Below are 20,208 nucleotides of genomic sequence, written 5' to 3'. Positions count from 1 at the left end.
GTGGTTAACCGTGGTGGGGCACGTGACTGGGAGGGGACACAGAGGGGCTCTTCCTGTCGTGTTCTTGTTTCTTTGTATGGTTTTGGCTACGATAGTGTGCTCAGTTTATAAAATTTCATTGAGGTGTACACTTATGATTTGCACCCTTTTCTGTGTGTATATTATACCTCAATAACATTTATTTATTTTTTATAAGTGTTTGAGTGGCTCTTTCTCCAGGGCCAGAAGGAGAAGGAAAATGACAACTCACCAGGAGAAACAGAGGGCTGATGGCCACCCAGCAGACCCTCCAAAACCATCCGGGGCTGAAGCCCAGCATTTCCTTCACGTCCCTGCAGAACTGAGTGATGCCTGAAATCATTCGAAAGAGAAAGAGGTTGATTGACCACAAGAGGCTACGGGCCGTCCGATCCCTTGATTCTCAGACAGAAGCAGCTCTGAAATTTCTCTTGGGAGGGGCTCAGGGCACCAAGCTGGTCTGAAAGTAGAATGGGGGACTTGTCACAGAACTGCCCTGCATAGCAAGCAACGTTCTTTCTACATAGAGTGGGAGGATAGGCGGACCTTTGGGGAGGGATGTAGAGCCCCTCTCGGCATATATTTTATTATTACTGTAGAAAACAAAGTTAAATTTTGTTTTAAAATGATAAAACCACTCAACAGAGACGGACTTTGACCATATAACCACATACACGGAACTTCCAAGAGAAAATTTTAACCATAGATTGGCTCATTCATGTGCCAGACCACAATCAAGATCAGTCTATTCAAGTAACTGGCATACAAAAATAAATAAATAAAAATAAAGGAACTGGCATAGCCTGACCTATGGTGGCGCAGTGGATAAAGCATTGACCAGGAATGCTGAGGTTGTTGGTTCGAAACCCCAGGCTTGCCTAGGCAAGGCACATACAAGAAGCAGCTATAAGTTGATGCTTGCCGGTCCTCCCCTCCCCTTTCTTTATCTCTATCCTTTCTGTAAAAAATAAATAAATAAATAATTTTAAAAAAAATAACTGTCATGGGAGTGAGGGGATACTGACTGGTGAGAACTTGAGAAGGGGCTGGAAGCTTGTTCTGCGCTTGCTTCTCTGAGAGCGCCCAGCCATACCTGGGGCAGGTCCATAGCGACTCGCCCACTTGAACGTTGTCCTCTGAATTGCTGGGGAGGTGGGAAGGACTTCTTTTTAAAAACTGGACTCATGTGCAACTCAAATTATAGGCCCCCCTTCTGTATATATGCATAATGACAAACATGCTAATGCTGTTTTATTATCATAGAAACTAGGAAAATAAATACATTTTCAGAATGAATTAATCTCTTTTTTCTTTTCTTTTTTTTTTAATTTTTTAAAAATTTTTAAAATTCATTTTAGAGAGGAGAGAGAAAGACAGAGAGGGAGAGAGAGAGGAGAGAGAGACAGAGAGAGACAGAGAGAGAGAAGGGGGGGGAGGAGCCGGAAGCATCAACTCCCATATGTGCCTTGACCAGGCAAGCCCAGGGTTTCGAACTGGCAACCTCAGCATTTCCAGGTCGACGCTCCATCCACTGTGCCACCACAGGTCAGGCCTCTTTTTTATTTTCAAGAGGAAGAGAAGCATCTCTGAACCTGGCTGTCTTCACTTTAACTGCCTGTGCCCTCCCGACCCCCACCCAGGAGCTCCTGGGACCCCTGCCAATGGACCTATGTCCGCTCACACTCTGTGCTCCTGGTGGGTTCATCCTTATCAGAGATTCCATCCCAGGATCAGAGGGAGTTTCTCCACTGCAGATAATCCGAAGAGACAAACTTTTAAACTCTGTCTCAGGGCTCTGCAGGGAGCTCTTGCTTGCAAAATTTAAATTGAGGGCCACCCTATATAGCAGTAAGGTATGGTCCACTCTGCAAATGCATTCACTTTGCAATAGTTCTTTGTATTCTATCCAGTTCTTAGAGCCAGTCAGGATCTAAGCATCCACTGTGGATGAGCTCATGGAACCGCTTCAGCCAGTCTCCACTGGGTAAAATATTTAAATGCAGAATAAACGTCCACCCAAGAGTATGGAGCAATCTGTTGTAAAGAAGGTGCAGGAGAGGATGACCTGTTTCTAAATATGGGCTCAGCAGACCTTATCTGACAGACCCACCAGCCCACCAGGAGGTGACAGCTTGTACACTGCCCTGCCCTTTAATGAAATCAACCCTTCTCCATTCTGGTGGCTATGGGCTGATTGTGGAAGGACTGTGGCTGGTGGGAGGGAGTACCTTACCATAGAACCAAAACACAGCAACTGCTTCTATCAGAGCGACGGTGAGCACCGCGGGCCCCGTGGCGTACTCCTCCAGCAGCTTCACCACGTAGGCTCCTCCCTGGAAATGAGAGCATGAACCTGGTCCAGTGCGACCTGAGGCGTTGCCTCTTCTTTACGAGAGGGGCCAAAGGAAGCTTCTCAACGAAGGATATTTCCGGAAAATTCCCACCTGGGGCCTAATATAATTATCTGAGCACCTGCCTCTTGGACTGGCCTTCTCAGGGCAAGGCAGATTTCACCCTATCAGATGCCTCCGCCCTTCCTAGGGAGCACCCTCCGCCCTTCCTAGGGAGCACTCTCTTCTTGTTTCCCCTTCCCACTAAGTTTTAAGAGACAAACTCAAAAGGGCCTTAATTTATTTTCAACTTCCCTCCATTGACCACACACCTACTGTGTTCTCTGCCTTGGAGAATCCTGATCCCTAAAGACTGAATTTGGAAGAGCCTACAATACAGATCCACTCACTGAGCACATTGGTCAGAATCTTGCCTTCTGCCCTAACTTGCAAATCCCTTAGGTCCCGCTCAGGGTCCCTGCTCCACAGACATTGGGGCCCTGGTTGGAAGATGCATATCTATAAAATCTGCCTGAGACAGGACACAAGGCTAGGGTGCCTATGGGTACTATACGATCCCTGTTTTACAGTATTTGCGTCAGCTACCAAAAAAAAAAATCACTGGACTGGGTCTGACTTCACCATTGCATATTCCCTGGAGGGGACAAGGTGACACTACAATCATGAGATGCCAGCCTCCAGCTGTCCTGTGGATTAGGACATCAGGGCAATATTGCCATGAAAGCAGCCCTAGGGACTGGAAGTAAACTAGGAAAGCAAATCTTAGTTTCCCCCCAGATATTCTGCCACTCCTGAAATCTAGTTGGATCTACTGTAAAATGTAAGGAGCCCCCAGATGCCATGCACAGACTCTACAAACAGATGCCACCAGAAACAAGTTTTCTTTTTATCCTTGATGACAAACTTTTTATAAGCCCTCCCTCTGGTCCCCAAGCCAGGGAACCATGTGGGATGGAAGGAAAGGAACAGCCTCTTGTGGCATTCAGGTGCCCTCGGGGAGGCTGACTCTAAGCTGAGGGTCATGGTACTCACGAAAGTCAGGGTGATCAGGGACCCAAAGAAGCAGGTAACGACCACACAGAGCACCAACAACTCCCGGCGCTTGGACCAGATGTGTGGAAACTCATCCAGCACAGCTGTGATCACCCCCTCCAAGCCTGCAAACTGAGAGGGACACACAAATGGTCACAGGGAAGGCTTTGGGATAAATCGGTTACCTTCCAGGACAGTGAGCAGGAGGGAGGGGTTAAGACTGATCATGACCTGTTCCCCTACTCACCAGCCCTCACTGGAAACACCTTTGCCTGTTTACACTGCCATTTAGAGCCCGTGCCTAAGGACATGAAGGGAAGGAAAGACAGCACACGGACAGGACTGTTTTCAGTGAGGCCTCTTGGGGAGACGTTGGTTGTACCAGGAAAACCAACTCAGAGCTGAGACACGGTCCACAGGAAAGGCAGTGCGCTGGGCTGGATGCTGGGTGGCAGGGACTGAGACAGAGTGACCTTGCCCTGGCCTTTAGCTGCTGCCCTGTGGTCCAGCGACAGTGCTTAATGATAACAGTGCACACATGCTGAGCCCCTGTGCTTGGGTAATATCCCACTCATGACTCTCTAAGGTACTAGAGGCTGGTAAGCATGGTTGATGAAGAGTGAATGAGGGGTTGGGGGAGCATCAGGAGGGATCAGCCAATACCACCTGGGGCAGCCAGATGGGAGGAAATAGGTACAATTCCCCTACCTCCTCCCCTTGCTTTTCCTCCTTCTCTTCCTCCTCCCCAGAGCCATATCTCCCTCCCCATTGGCTCACCGTGCTATCCAAGCCCAGTGTTATTAACATCAAGAAGAAGATGATGGCAAAGAAGGTGGGCGCCGGCATGTTGGCTATGGCTTCTGCATATGTGATGAAGAGGAGGCTGGGCCCTGAGACAGAAGGGGAAAGAGGAGGAGCCTGGAGTGTGTTCTAGGCCCCAGTACCGGGGACCAGGGAGCCGCCCCACTCCCACCATGGCCTGAACACCTCCGAGGCATTAACTTTATCCAAAATCTTTGAAAATTTTTCAAGACACATTTAGAAATAATTCAAAAGTTAGATAGTGAAAAGACCCAAAGAACAGCACAGGAATTCAGTGGGAGCAAGAGACCTAAGCAGAACCAAGGTCCTACCTGCATCTTTGGCCACCTCGGACACATCTTCCTTCCTCATCTCAGCCATGTATCCAAGCACCGTGAAAATGACAAATCCTGAGACGAAGCTTGTCATGCAGTTTACCACACTGGTCACCAGAGCATCTCTGAAGCAGAAAACCCAAAAAGGCGGAGACATTTCCAAGGTGGAAGTCTGGGCATCTGTCTCCAGCTGTAGCAAGGGTGAGCAGGCTGAGCTCACAGGGACTTCAAGCCTGTCTTGGTGTCCCCTCCGCTCCTCCCAGTGCCTGGCCTCTCAGACTAGTCGCATCAGCCTTGCACTACAAGCTGCTGTTATCACGAGTGGCAGTCAGGGGTGGTTTGAAAACACGGTCCTGCTGCAGACCCGCACAGCACACACTTCCTGGTTTCACACAAGGCTTGCTCTTAGTGTGGGAGCCAGAAGCGTCCTTGGCTTCACTTTGGTGAAGTCCTCAGATTTAGACTTTTGATGTTAGGTGCAAATGAGGTTACAAGACAGTCACAGTGATATCCTGACACTTTTTTTTTTCTTCTTTTATAAGGGAAAGGGAGATAGACAGACTCCCTCATGTGCCCTGACTGGTATCCACCCATCAAACCCTGTCTGGGGCCAATGCTCTGCCCATCTGGAGCCATGCTCACAACCAAGCTATTTTTAGCTCCTGAGGCGGAGGCTCCACAGAACCATTCTCAGCTCTTGGGCGATGAGCTCAAACCAATCGAGCCATGGCTGTAGGAGGAGAAGAGAAAAAGAGGGAGAGAGAGAGAGAGAAAGGAGGGTGGAGAAGCAGATGGTCACTTCTCCTGTGTGCCCTGACTAAGAATTGAACCTGGGACATCAACATACTAGGCCAACGCTCTACCATTGAGCCAACCGACCAGGACAAATATCCTGACACTTTTAACAGAAGAGTTTATCATAGGACTTTCAGCTGGTATCCCAAAACAAGACCACATTGCTTGGGGTACATGTGAATTCCTTTTTTAAACAATTAAGTTCTGTAATTATCTTATGAATATTCGATTGCTGCACATTGCCATCTGTGATGGAACATTAAAACAAAGTCAACTCAAGCCTGACCTGTGGTGGTGCAGGGGATAAAACCTCAACCTGGAACGCTGAGGTCGCCGGTTCAAAACCCTGGGCTTGCCTGGTCAAGGCACATGTGGGAGTTGATGCTTCTTGCTGCCCCCTTTGTCTTTCTCTCTCTCTCTCCCTTTCTCTCTCTCTACTCTCTAAAAATAAATAAATAAAATCTAAAAAAAAAACAAAAACCCCAACAAAGTCAACTCTAGAGATGGCGAGTGATATTTAAGCCCTGGTCAGGTAGCTCAGTTGGTTAGAGCGTCGTCCTCGATAATGCCAAGGTTGCAGAGTTTGATCCCTGGTCAGAGCACATACAAGAATCAACCAATAATGCATAAATAATTGAAACAACAAAATACAAATTGATGTTTCTCCCTTACTCTTTCTCTAAAATCAGTAAATTAAAAAAAATGTTTTTTAAGTAAGAGGAGGGAAGACAGAGAGACAGACTCCCGCACACACCCTGACCAGGATGCACTCGGCAAACGCCCTACAGGGGTGCTCTGCCCATATAGGGCTGTTGCTTGGCAAATGAGCTATCTTTAGCACATGAGGCAAAGGCTTCAGGCAAAGGCATCCTCAGCACCCAGGGCCAACTTGCCCAAACCAATCGAACCATGGCTGCAGGAGAGGAAGAGAGAAAGAGAATGGGGAGGGAAGGGAAGGAGGAGGGGTGGACAAGCAGATGGTCACTTCTCCTGTGTGCCCTAACCAGGAATCAAACCCAGGACATACACATGCCAGGCTGACACTCTACCACTGAGCCAATCAGCCACGGCCAAAAAAATTTTTAACTTCAAATATGTATTTTAAAAATTAAAGGTGGTGAGTAATACTTAAATCATAGCAGGTACAACATTCTCTGGTTTGTCATTATTTCTGAAATAAGAATATGCCACAAAAATTATGGTGTTTTTGTGCTGGTCAAAATAGTTTGATCATTATGTTTTTTTTGTATTATATATATACATAAGCAAATTATCACATTATAATTGTGTTGTTAAATATAGTAAGTCAACTCTAAACATTTAGTGTCAGTTGCAATTTTTGTAAACTAGTTTTGGAATTTCTTTTTTTTTAATTATTTTTATTTATTTATTCATGTTAGAGAAGAGAGAGAGAGAGAGGAGGGGGGAAGAGCAGGAAGCATCAGCTCCCATATGTGCCTTGACCGGGCAAGCCCAGGGTTTTGAACCGGCAATGTCAGCGTTCCAGGTCGATGCTTGATCCACTGCATCACCACAGGTCAGGCCAGTTTTGGAATTTCTTAATTATTTTTTTAATATACAGAGACTCTCACAAAACTGAAGTGGCGTGGGGCTTCTCTAAACCCCCAAGTGGCCTGGGCGAGGCTCTGGCCATGAGTGAACTGGCCAGGGACCTGTGGTACCCCCTGAAGGTCGGAACATCAACATGGCTTGAGCCCAGCTAAGTCTGAGGCCATCGGTTCAACCATTTCCCTTCAGAACAGCTGACTTACACTCACCCCACATTTAAGCTTTGTTTAGGGGCCCCGATACTCACTGATAACAGTTGTTGTTGAATTTGTTGTAGCTAGCAAAAGCCAGTAGGACCCCAAAGCCAGGTCCAAGAGAGAAGAAGATCTGAGCGGCAGCATCCACCCACACCTGGAACACAGCAGAGGTAGGGGAGGGGCTGAGACCTGGGCCGGGGCTGGGTGCCAGCAGGGCCAGTGCCCTCGGGCCTCCACGTGGCCGTGTGCAGACACAGACTCACAGCTCTCAAGGCTCATTCCAAGGATGGCCACATACCATGTGCAAATAAACGCGATTTCTCCTCCTATTATGTGGGCATGAACCAGTTCAGTGACCTCAACTATATTTCTCATGCTTGTATTGATATTTCTGATTTAAAGCATCATTACAGACTTGCCACTGAACCGGAATTCTAGCTGTTGCTACTGTCCTATTCGGAGGACTAGCTTTACTTGGAAAAATGACAGATAGGTGCACACCATTTTCCTCAAAGTCTTACCCCTGTCTCCAGGAGTTTTTGCCAGTTGGGTTTCAAGTAGAAGAGGACACCTCTCCATGCTCCGGGGAGGGTGGCTCCCCGCACCAGCAGGACCAAAAGGATGATGTAAGGGAAGGTGGCTGTCACCCACACCACCTGTCAGGAAGGAAACACAGGTATGACGACATGAATAGTGTTGTCTTTTATTCTTAAAAACCTCCAAAACGGGATATCTACCTCTCTTTTGTTGTGTGTGTGTGTGTGTGTGTGTGTGTGTGTGTGTTTTCTGTAATTTTAGAAGGCTGGGTGGTGTGGCAGAAAGATCACAGTCCCTAGAATCAGACAGGGATGTGATTCACCCCTCGCTGGTACTAACTATCTGTAACCTCATCTATAAAGAGGGGAAAGTAGCAGGAAACAACCAAGGAGCTAGCATATATAAAGCACTGAACATTGTCCACGATGGGTTTTCAATAAATTATTGCCATTGTTATTAATTGTGACACTCTCAGTGGGTTAAAGGATTTTTTTTAAATCATGTAATGGTTCTTGGGATTGCCCATTTTTAGTTCTTTTTTTTTTTTTTTTTTTTTTTTTAGAGAGGAGAGAGAGAGAGAGAGAAGGGGGGAGGAGCTGGAAGCATCAACTCCCATATGTGCCTTGACTAGGCAAGCCCAGGGTTTCAAACCGGCGACCTCAGCATTTCCAGGTCGACACTTTATCCACTGCACCACCACAGGTCAGGCCTTAGAACTTTCTAACAGAGTTTTTTTTTTTTTGTATTTTTCCGAAGCTGGAAACGGGGAGGCAGTCAGACAGACTCCCGCATGTGCCCGACTGGGATCCACCCGGCATGCCCACCAGGGGGTGATGCTCTGCCCATCTTGGGGCTTTGCTCTGCCACAACCAGAGCCATTCTAGCGCCTGAGGCAGAGGCCACAGAGCCATCCTCAGCGCCCAGGCCAACTTTGCTCCAATGGAGCCTTGGCTGCGGGAGGGGAAGAGAGAGACAGAGAGGAAGGAGAGGGGGAGGGGTGGAGAAACAGATGGGCGCTTCTCCTGTGTGCCCTGGCCAGGAATCGAACCCGGGACTCCTGCATGCCAGGCCAATGCTCTACCACTGAGCCAACCGGCCAGGGCTAACAGAGTTTTTAAATAGAATTTTAAAAGTGATTTGAGAGAGAGAGAGGAAGGGGAGAAGACGGAGAGAGAGAGACAAGAACATCGTTTCTGTATGTGTGCTGACCGGGGGTCAAACTGGCGATCTCTGTGCTTTGGGACAATACACTAACCTAGTGATCCCCAACCCCCGGGCCACAGACCGGTACTGGTCCATGGGCCATTTGGTACCAGTCCGCAAAGAAAGAATAAATAACTTACATTATTTTCGTTTTATTTATATTTAAGTCTGAATGATGTTTTATTTTTAAAAAATAACCAGATTCCCTCTGTTATATCCGTCTAAGACTCACTCTTGACACTTGTCTTGGTCACATGATACATTTATTTATCCGTCCCACTCTAAAGGCCGGTCCGTGAAAATATTTTCTGACATTAAACCGGTCCGTGGCCCAAAAAAGGTTGGGGACCACTGCCCTAACCAACTGAGCTACCCGACCAGGGTACTTTCTAACAGATTTAGTGAAGAGAGAGTGAGCAACATAGAACGTGTCTAGTGTGGAAAAAACCCATGCTCCCCTCGTCTGTGGCTTTCTGGGCTACTGAGCTCTGAGTTTGGGATCCTCTGGGGCCCCTTGGCCAGCCTGGCTCGGCAGTCAGAGTCCTCCTCACCTTGCCAGATGTTTTGACACCTTTCCAGATGCTAAAGTAGATAACAGTGAAGATCAGCATGATGCAGAGGGCAAGCTGCCAGCTGATGCCCCCCAGATCCTGCAGTCCCTCGGAGCGGTGGATCTGCAGGACGTGGCGCCTGCAGTGCGAGAGAAAGAAGGCCCGTGAATTGTCCCAACAGCAACCTGAGCATCGTGCCAGTGATCCCTCTGGGAGGACGCCATGAGGAGAAATGGACACCATGCTGCGAGCACCAAGCAGTCACTGCACCTCAGCAAGAGCTGGGCTGGCTCTGCCCATCCTGAAGGAGAGACCAGCACCTTCAGCCGACCAAGACTGGGGAATACTCTCAGCACCAAGGCAACCTTCTAGGGCTCTCCTTTCCTGGAGCCGCCCTGACCAACCGGGAAAGATGACCCCCATGTCTGAGTCTGGGGTACATGAGGGTTTGTATGTGTGGGCAGAGGGCCCTTTCCTACCCTGAACAAGCACTCTCTTTGGGCTGCCATTGCGTGAGCTTCCGGCATTCCAGAATACTCTCTACTCCAGGCATCTCCTTCCAAAGGGTAGATCCCACTGATGAAGTAAACATATGTAACCAGGAACTACGTGGATAGTTTCAATCTACTGAAGTGGTCAGAGGTTCTGCTTCCATGACCCCGGCTGACAGGAAGGCCCAGGGAGAAGGGTGGTTTTGAAGCAGTGGAGTAATTTTGGAATGTGAAGATAAAGAGATCATCTTGGTCCCATTGGAACTGTCTGGCATGGCGCATCAGAGAGGCCGGACGGCACAGAGGGCCCGGTTACAGAGCTCTCAAGGCAGAGTCCCCCAGCTTCAGATCCGGCCTGGGGCTGGCCATACTCAGCCTCTCTCCAAAGAAGCCAAAAGCCAAATCATAGGGGTGTGGCCTGCCCTCAACAGACCACCCCCTCGCTTACATGTAAAACTCTTCCGCAGGGGACGTGGACTGGAGTGTCCAGGTGACGTTGTTCTCCAGGAAGTAGTTGGTGCAGTTGCCCGTGTTCCAGGGGTTCTTGCAGTTGGTCCAGGGCAGCTGGTCGGTGAAGGAGGAGATGAGGTAGTAGAGCGCCCAGGCCATAATGGTGTTGTAGTAGGAGGCGATATAAAAGGCAATGATGCAGATGGCGTAACCAATCCCTGGGACAGAGTAAGGGAGGCCGGGTGTAAAAGGCAGTCCCCCAGGGAGAGGCTGGAACAGGGCGCTGGGGAGCACTGCAGTGGGGGAGGGGGGAGGGTGGTGACTGCCACTCATTTCATTCCCCAAAGACTCTGGGAGGTGGCGGGAAAGTAGCAAGGTAGTAAGTGATTTCTACGTTTTGCAAGATAATATATTTCAGAAAAAATGTGTGTGCTGTTCATGCTTTAAAATTTTTCTATCTAGTTTAACTTGTAATTTATTCTCTTTGCCTCTAACAAGCTCATGGCACTTGAGCGGTCAAAAACTGAATTACTTAAAAAAAGAAAGAAAGAAAAAAACCACACTTAATTATTGTACTCAAGTTATCTCCAAGGGTTCCGGAAAGCCTAACTGATTCCAGAAGGTCCCCAGCTCCCACCCACTGATGGAAACTACCACTTCCTTGGAACATCCACCCACCCACCCACTCGAGCCTTCCGGTTACCTTTGAAAATCGGGCAGATTTTCCTCCATATTGAAATACATCCATTTCGGTGGTACTGGCCCAGCGCGAGCTCCATGTAGAAGAGTGGGATCCCCCCAAAAATGGCCATGATGGTGTAGGGGAGGAGGAATGCTCCTGGGGCAGATGAAAGACAGTTTTACTCCCTGCCCACACCTGTGTCAGGATGTCAACCCTCCCGGACAGCAGGGGCCACGCCGAGAATCACAGAGCCATCTGACGCTCGAGCTTCCCGGAGAGCCTCATGCTGAGTAACCTCACACTACGCTTCCCTGGTCTTGGTGCTTTGCCAGAAGGAATAGTAGACACAGCTCTGCTGCGAAAGCGAGGTTTTGTAGGAGGCGGAGAGGAAACAGAAAGAAAGTGGGGACCAGTTCCACTTCTAATGGCCTGGTGGACCAGGGACCACTTCACCTCTCTGGGTGTTTCCTCCCCTAAAAAAATCACAGGGTTGAGCAGAGCCATCCATCATAATCAACTGGTGGGCTTAAAAACACACACCCACCCAGACTTCCTGGAGCACAAGCTCCAGGTATGGGTATAACAACAACAACAAAATGTTTTAACTCACCAGGTGATTCTGATGCAACCAGTACATGGACCAGCGTTTGGGACCCTTGGAATAGATCTGTGACAACCTGTAGAACAGCTGTGATAATCTACGAGCCACTGAATTAGTTTATTTGTTCATCAGCATTATCCCTGACTCCAGACACTTGATTATTGATAGTTAGCCATTTTCCATGATTCCACTGAGCTAGCACGCTCCCTGCCTCGGCCAGTTTTGCCAGTGTGCCTGAAAAGGGCAGTTTGTCCCAGACTGAGAAAGGCGAACCTGCTGTAGGTCTGGCGACTCCTCTCTCCTAGCTCTCACGGCTGAGGCAGGATGTAGAAAAGCCACATTAAAGACTGGTCACCTGCAGCCTGACCTGTGATGGCGTAGTAGATAAAGTGCTGACCTGGAAGGCTGAGGTTGCCAGTTCGAAACCCTGGGTTTGCCTGGTCAAGGCGCATATAGGAGTTGATGCTTCCATTCTCCTCCCCCCTTTCTCCTTCTCTTTCTCTCTCTCTCTCCCCACCCTCTAAAAAAATGAATAAATAAAATCTTAAAAAAAAAAAAAAAAAGACTGTTTACTTGCAGCCTGAGTTTCAGCCCAAAGAATGGGTTGGCTTGATTCCCCAAACAACTTTCCCTCAAAGTCAGTTGAACCTAGAAACCCAAAGTCAATGCAACTCAGAAAGGTCCCATCTAGCTCAACATCATTCTGGAGAAATCTAAATTGGGAATAAGAACCGTGTTGTGTTGTCATGGTAGCATTTGTCCAAAGGGGTTAACTTGCCTAGCTTTACCGGAGGAAATGAGTGTGGGGGAAATCACACCAGTGACTCAGCCCCTTAAGTAAGGCTCTGAATAAAGGCGAGTCCTCCTAAACTGGAGATAAGTTGATGATTCCAACCTCTGCTCCTCCCAGGCAGGGAGCGCTGGGCTCCCCCTCCCACCCCCAAAACAGGCACTGCCTTTGCAGCTGCATGGACAATGGCCTTTAAAAACAAAGAGAGCAAACTCTGTGTCAGGCCATGGACACAAATGAATTACCCCCCAAACCTCATTTCATCTGCCCTCCCTAATCTGTCGCCAGAGCTCCTGTCAAAATAAATACTGACTGATTGAAATCCCATCTGTCATCCTTTTCTGAGAGCAAGCCAGTGGGTCAGCACAGAGTCCCCATACCTGCTCACTCCTCTCGCTAGGGCTTCCACATCTATATGCCTATAGTCAGCTGCTGTTTTTCGGGAAGCACTGGGTGTGGGAGGAGGGGCAACAATTAGTCTCTGCCCTCAAAAATCTAACCCTCTTGTCAGAGATACAAGGCACATCCACGCATGGTTTGGGGTTGGCATTAAGTTTACACCGTGGCCAGAGGCGGATTTAACGGCAGGCATACCAGGCTTGTGCCCTGGGCCCCAACTTCTGAAGGGCCCTGCAAAGCCCCAACTTAATACTTTTTTTCTAATGTAAGGGGCCCAATGTTTTCTTCTCAATTGACCTTAATCTGCCTTTGTGGCTGGGTTTGGCTCTCGATCATGCCCAGACTGTAATTTAAGACTCTGGACCTGAGCTGGCATCCTTCTCTGATCTCACACAGGTCCAAAGGCGCAGGAGGGTCTGGACCCCAGAGTTTCCTCCCGGGATTTCCTGACACAGATCTCCCCTCTCTGGACTGCTCTGAGCAGAACCTGTCCGTGGGAGTGCAGGAGCTCAGCATGGTGCTGCAGGCCCCCTCACATTCCGCTGGGTGGAGACTGGAGTTTGGATAATGCAGGGATGGAGAGGGGCTCTTCAACAAATGGAGCACTAATGATGTTGAAAATCTACTAGCCTGGCCTGACTGGGCGGTGGCACAGTGGATAAAGCATCGAACTGGGATGCTGAGGATCCAGGTTGAGACCCCAAGGTCGCCAGCTTGAGCACAGGCTCATCTGGTTTGAGCAAAGCTCATCAGCTTGGACCCAAGGTTGCTGGCTTGAGCAAGGGGTTACTCAGGCTGCTGAAGGCCCATGGTCAAGTCACATATGAGAAAGCAATCAATGAACTAAGGTGTCACAAGGAAAAACTGATGATTGATGCTTCTCATCTCTTTGCGTTCCTGTCTATCTGTCCCTATCTATCCCTCTCTCTGACTCTCAGTGGCACATTGGATAAAGCCTTGACCTGGAACACAAAGGTTGCCAGTTTGATATCCTGGGCTTGCCCAGTAAAGGCACTTACGAGAAGCAACTAGTGAGTTGATATTTCCTGCTCCTCTCTCTTCTCTTTTTCCCTCTCTCTATTGATTTTTTTAAGAGATAAGAGAGAGACAGAAAGATAGAGAAAAAGGGGACAAAAGTGGGAATCATCAACTTGTAGTAGTTGCTTTTCTTATGTGCCCTGACTAGGAAGCCCAGGGTTTCGAACCGGCAACCTCAGTGTTTCAGGTCGATGCTTTATCCACTGTGCCACCAAAAGGTCAGGCTCTTTCTTCTCTCAAAAATCAATAAATAAAATCTTAAAAAAAGAAAAAAGAAAAAGAAAACCTGTTGAGGTCAGGTTTGGGAGATCTCATCGGCTTGATAACCCAGAAACCTCAGACATGGAAACTCAGAGCGTTGGCTCCCTGGAGATTCATCTTTTAGATAAGCTACTAAGTCTAAGCAATCAGTTCCCAGACTCGTATCAGTTAAACAAGACAGAAAAGATATGATTTATCTTCTGGCCTCCCAAGAAGCTCAACAGACCAGCCCCTGGGTCAGAGCTTCTGCTCATGCGCCATGATACTGACCCCCTCCATTCTGGTAACATATGTAGGGGAAGCGCCAGACGTTGCCCAGGTCCACGGCATAGCCAATGACTGACAGGAGGAAATCCACCTTCTTGCCCCAGGTCTCCCGTTCCCCTTGATGAACCTCAGCCACTAGGGTGGTGGTGGCAGCTGGGATGGAGTGCTGAGTGTCATCTCCTGCACTGGGGCTCGGAACTGCTGAGTACCCGTTGGAGATCTGGCCGGACTCCACCTTATCCCCAGGGGCAGGGACACCCTTCTGTAGAACACCATTCTCCTGACAGTCTTCTCCATCTTTACACACTGACAGCTCCTTCTGGGAATTTAGGGGCGTGGTCTCCATCTTGCTGGCTGTCTAGTAGATGACACTGACAATCATCTGCTGAGGACCCGAACCGATTTCTTGGTGCACAATCTCTGGGGATCCTCAGAGCTTTAGATCAATGGAACTGAGAGCTCTGCTGGAAAGGCAAAGAGAAAAAGAATAGAATTAGGCATTTTACTTGGCTTGGTATTAACTCATCATACATCGTGTTTTGTTTTGTTTTTGCTGAATTCTTTCACTTTTTTCACCTGGCTCCCCAACCCTCTTCCCCTCTTTCAGCTGTCAGTCTGTTCTCTGTATCTGTGAGTCCGTTTCTATTTTGTTTTTTTATATTGTTCATTAGGTCCCACATATGAGTGAAATCATATGGTACTTGTCTTTCTCTGAATGGCTTATTTCACTTAGCATAATAATCTCCAGGTCCATCCATGCTCTTGTAAAAGGTAAGAGTCCCTTCTTTTTTACAGCCGAGTAGTATTCCATTGTGTAAATGTGCCACATCTTTCTGTCCACTCTTCTACTAATGGGCATTTGGGTTGCTTCCCAATAATGGCTATAGTAAGTAGCGCTGTAGTGGACGTAAGGGTACACATATTCTTCCAAATCAGTGTTTCGGGTTTCTTCAGGTCAATTCCCAGAAGTGGAATTGCTGAGTCATAAGGCAGTTCAATTTTTAATTTTTTGAGGAAACTCCATACTGTTTTCAACAGTAGCTGCACCAGTCTGCATTCCACAGTGCACAAGAGTTCCTGTTTCTTCCACATCCTTGCCAACACTGTGGTTTGTTAATTTATTAGTAAAAGCCATTCTGAAAGGTGTGAGGTGATCTATTGTAGTTTCAATTTGCATTTCTCTGATGATTAGTGACATTGAACATCTTTTCATGTCTATTGGCCATCTCTATGTCCTCTTTGGAGCAGTATCTACTCAGGTCCTTTGCCCATTTTTTAATTGGATAGTTTGTTTTTATAGGGTTGAGTTTTATAAGTTCTTTGTAAATTTTGAATATTAACCCCTACCAGATGTATCATTGGAGAATATGTTCTCCGATACAGTGGGTTGTCCTTTCATTTTGCTGATGGATTCCTTTGCTATACAAAACCTTTTTAGTTCGATGTAGTTCCATTTGTTTATTTTTGGTTGTTATTTCCCTTGTCTGAGGAGATATATCAGAAAAACATATTGCTATGAAAAATGTCTGAGGTTTTACTGCCTATGTTTTCTTCTAGGATTTTTATGATTTTAAATGTAACACATCAAGTCTTCAATCCATTTTGAATTTGTTCTTGTGTATGTTGTAAAAAGGTGGTCTAGCCTGACCAGGACCCAGAGGACCCAAATTCAAAACCCTAAGGTCAAAAAAAAAAAAAAAGCAAAAAACAAAAAAAAACCCCTGAGGTCACAGGCTTGAACACGGGCTCATCTGTCTTGAGCATGGGCTCACCAGCTTGAGTGTGGGGGTTGCTGGCTCCAGCATGGATCATAAACATGACCCCAGGGTTGCTGGCTTGAGCCCAAGATCTCTGGCTTGAAGCCCAAGGCCATTGGCTTGAGGCCAAGGCCACTGGTTTGGCTGTAGCTTCCCAGTCAAAGCACATGTGAGAAATCAATCAATGAACAGCTGAGGTGCCACAGTGAAGAATTGACTTGTCTCATTTATCTCCCTTTCTGTCTGTCTGTCCCTATCTGTCCCTTTCTCTGTCTGTCTCACTATAAAGAAAAAAAAAGTGGTCTAGCTTCATTTTTTTGCACGTATCTGTCCAATTTTCCCAACACCATTTATTAAATAGACTCTCTCTACCCCATTGTGTGTTCCTGCCTCCTTTGTCAAATATCAATTGACCATAAAAGTGTGGGTTGATTTCTGGGCTCTTTATTCTGTTCCACTGATCCATATGTCTGTTTTTATGCCAATACCATGCTATTTTGATTACTATGGTCTTGTAGTATAGTGTGATATCAGGTAGTGTGATTCTTCCAACTTTATTGCTTTTTTTCAAGATTGCTGTGGCTATTCAGGGTCTTTTGTGGTTCCATATAAATTTTTGTAATATTTGCTATAGTTCTGTGAGCTCTATCATTGGTATTTTGATAGGAATTGTATTGAATCTTCAGATTGCTTTGGGAAATATAGACATTTTAATGATGTTAATTCTTCCTATCCATGAACATGGGATATGCTTCCACATATTTGTATCTTCTTCAATTCCTTTCTTCAGTGTCATATAATTTTCCCAGTATAGGTCTTTTACATCCTTGGTTAAATTTATTCCTAGGTATTTTTTTAATGTAATTATAAAAGTGATTATTTTCTTAGTTTCCTTTTCTGATAGTTTATTATTGGCATATAATAATGCAATTAATTGCTAGATTTTTTTTGTGTGTCCTGATACTTTATTAAATTCATTTACCAGTTCTAGTAGTTTTTGGTGGCATTTTCAGGATTCTCTATATACAGTATCATATCATCTGTAAATAACAACAGTTTTACTTCTTTTCCAATTTAGATGCCTTTTATTTCTTCTTTTGGTCTGATTGCTGTGGCTAGGATTTTTAGGACTATGTTGAATATAAGCAGTGAAAGTGGACATCCCTGCCTTATTCCTTATCTTGAAGGAAACATTTTTAGTTTTTGCCTACTATGATGTTGGCTGTGTGTTTGTCATATGTGGCCTTTATTATGTTGAGGTATCTTCCCTCTGTACCTACTTTGCTAAGGTGTTTTGTCACAAATGGGTGCTGGATTTTATTAAATACTTTTTCTGCATCTATTGTTATGACTGTGATTTTTACCCTTCATTTTGTTTATGTGATGTATCATACTTATTGGTTTGCAGATGCCCCAAAATTGCACCCTTGAAATAAATACTACTAGATCATGGTGTATGATCTTTATAATACATAATCAAATGTCAAAATAACCTGGAGGTGTTATCTCTGAACCTATGTACCCTGACTGATCAATGTCACCCCATTAAAATTAATAAAAAAAGAAAAATATATATATTGCTGGATCCAGTTTGCTAATATTTTATTGAGAATTTTAGCATCTATGCTCATCAGGGATATTGGTTTATTATTTTCTTTCTTTATAGTTTATTCTGGTTGATTGCTCTATATTTTACTTGTGATTCAGTTTGGTCCTGGGAGGAGGTGAGTGTGTAGCTTCTACCTACTCTGCTGCCATCTTGGATCTGCTCATCATATTTTAAACGACCTTAGTTAATGGAATTATAAATACATCTATTAAGTGTGAGACATCTTATTTTCTACATGAGAGTCAATAAAATCAACTACACTTTTCAACCTATGCAAGGCATCAAACCACAATCAAGTAATCTGAAAAGGAAAAGACAAACAGAAATACGCAGCAAATCACCAAGGTCCTGCACAGGCTCCATTTAAGAACAAAATATTGACTTCACTTTGGGACTGAAATCTCACGCTGGAGTTTACCAGGGACTCAGAAGAACGTAAAAAGAGGGCTTACTTCGCCCTGGCTGGTTGGCTCAGTGGTAGAGTGTCGGCCTGGCATGCAGAAGTCCCAGGTTCGATTCCCGGCCAGGGCACACAGGAGAAGCGCCCATCTGCTTCTCCACCCCTCCCCCTCTCCTTCCTCTCTGTCTCTCTCTTCCCCTCCCACAGCAGAGGCTCCATTGGAGCAAGGATGGCCCGGGCGCTGGGGATGGCTCCTTGGCCTCTGCCCCAGGCGCTAGAGTGCCTCTGGTCATGGCAGAGCATCGCCCCCTGGTGGGCGTGCCGGGTGGATCCCGGTCGGGCGCATGCGGCAGTCTGACTGTCTCTCTCCGTTTCCAGCTTCAGAAAAATACAAAAAAAAAAAAAAAAAAAAAAAAGAGGGCTCACTTCAACAAAGCTTCCCTGAGTGCTTACGTTGTACTAGGGGAAGAATAACAAGTAAAGCGGCACTTTTGGCCTGCAAGTAGGTAAGAACAGTCATCTCTATCACTTAAACTGAACACACAGAGCATACTTTGTGTAAACTGTAGATGTGACTTAGGAAAAGAACAAAGGATAGAGGTGGAAAGACCACCCTTTGTGAGGCACCTCCAGCTCCTGAGCTGCAGACTTTTTCATTCGCCCTATTGCCCAGCTCTTAGAAGCCTTGGGCAGCTTCTCGCTGTTTCTGGCTGTGTCCAATCCACCTGTGCTGCTCCTTCCTGTGTTCCCATTACACCTCTGCGAGTCCTACTAGGCCTTACACGGCACTACTGCTCACCACTCATCCTTCTTGCCACTCTCAGCAACTCCTATGCTAATTTACGCATTACCCTGCAATAGTGGGCAGAGGGGGCACCTCTCACCCACCCCAAAAGAGCCAGAGAAAGGAGCTCGTTGGCTACAGATGCCAGCAAGCATAGCTGGTGTCTCTGTCCCCACGTGCTGTGGTGGGAAGGGCTGGGCAGGGGCCCCTGAGCCTTTATACCACTGCCATGAGCCAGGGTGCAGGGAAGGTAGCTCAGCTGGCTCTCCTCTGGACTGAGGTGTGAGACGTCAAACATGGGGTAAAAAGCTGAACCCTTCTGCACTTTAAACCTATTGCTTGTTATAAGTACTAAGCAACTAAAACCTTTCACCTGATTTCATTTCTTCTGAGCCTGAAAATGTCAAACTCTGGAAAGTGTTTGGGATTTGAAGCATGTTTCTGCTTAGCTTGGATTACATACTTTTCTAGTAAAAGACTTCCAGGGATGACTGCCACCCCTGTTCAGATCTGTGAAGTTATCTTAACCTTGCAAATCCAACAGTCAGAGGATGGCTAGGAGTTAGTAGCCAATAAAAAATGTCAGTGTGTGTGTCCCACCTACTTTGGGCTTTCAGTGCATGTAATTTAACTATCCCCACATGAGGATGGAGAGACAAAAATATAACGAGTGAAAAGCCGGAACATGAAGTAGTTGAGTCACACTGATGACCACCTCCATAAATACTGGCAAGGAGTAGACACGAACCCCCAGGAAGGAATATAAGTAATCGAAGTTTTTTGCGTCTCCTGGCTTTTTTTTTCTGTACAGTAAATATAAAAATGTTAAAAAAAATTGATTGTTGCCAAAAATAATCCAGTAATAAGAGAAACCAGCTCTATGCAGCTAGTGTGTACGTGTGTATGCAAGGGACTGGGGTAAACGTCCTGGATTCCACCTTATCTAGCTGTTTGGTCCCCACCCTTGATCTTATCCTGGGCTCAAGGATACAAACACTACTCACAGAAGAATACAAATTTCTGACAAAGAATGGTTTAGATAAAACTCCATTCTTCTCATGTTTATGCTGTTGTCTAGCCTCTCCCTGCTCTCCCCGTTCCCTGGGACCTCAACGAGACCTGATGAACTTTTACAATAAATACTTTCATTCACCATCACTAACTATGAGACCAAGGCATGTTTCTAAGTTCATTTTTTAAAAGAGAGAGATGACAAAACGTCAATACATTTATATTTACAGCCGAATTCAACCTGAACTTGGTGGTCCCTGGCTGTGTTGTTTGAAAAAA

The 20,208-nt window shown here is 46.4% G+C and overlaps 1 protein-coding gene across 1 annotated transcript in view; it reads right to left on the bottom strand.

Annotated features, from left to right (window-relative positions):
- SLC6A4 (solute carrier family 6 member 4) overlaps positions 1 to 20,208 on the bottom strand; it is a 44,206-nt gene that overhangs the window by 9,319 nt on the left and 14,679 nt on the right. Inside the window, exons 2-12 of the mRNA XM_066263130.1 lie at positions 14,372 to 14,829; positions 11,034 to 11,168; positions 10,329 to 10,548; positions 9,390 to 9,528; positions 7,620 to 7,754; positions 7,149 to 7,252; positions 4,535 to 4,662; positions 4,179 to 4,291; positions 3,402 to 3,533; positions 2,252 to 2,351; positions 251 to 351 (exon numbers count right to left, since the gene is read on the bottom strand). Of these exons, the coding sequence (XP_066119227.1) occupies positions 251 to 351; positions 2,252 to 2,351; positions 3,402 to 3,533; positions 4,179 to 4,291; positions 4,535 to 4,662; positions 7,149 to 7,252; positions 7,620 to 7,754; positions 9,390 to 9,528; positions 10,329 to 10,548; positions 11,034 to 11,168; positions 14,372 to 14,714 (1,650 nt within the window). The 5' untranslated portion in view covers positions 14,715 to 14,829. The remainder of the gene's footprint in view (positions 1 to 250; positions 352 to 2,251; positions 2,352 to 3,401; positions 3,534 to 4,178; positions 4,292 to 4,534; positions 4,663 to 7,148; positions 7,253 to 7,619; positions 7,755 to 9,389; positions 9,529 to 10,328; positions 10,549 to 11,033; positions 11,169 to 14,371; positions 14,830 to 20,208) is intronic.

This window comes from Saccopteryx bilineata, chromosome 2 (genome assembly GCF_036850765.1).
Source record: "Saccopteryx bilineata isolate mSacBil1 chromosome 2, mSacBil1_pri_phased_curated, whole genome shotgun sequence".
In the NCBI taxonomy this organism is placed as follows: Eukaryota; Metazoa; Chordata; class Mammalia; order Chiroptera; family Emballonuridae; genus Saccopteryx; species Saccopteryx bilineata.
The sequence above is the reverse complement of the archived record's forward strand: the minus strand, read 5'-3'. Positions and strand labels throughout refer to the sequence as shown.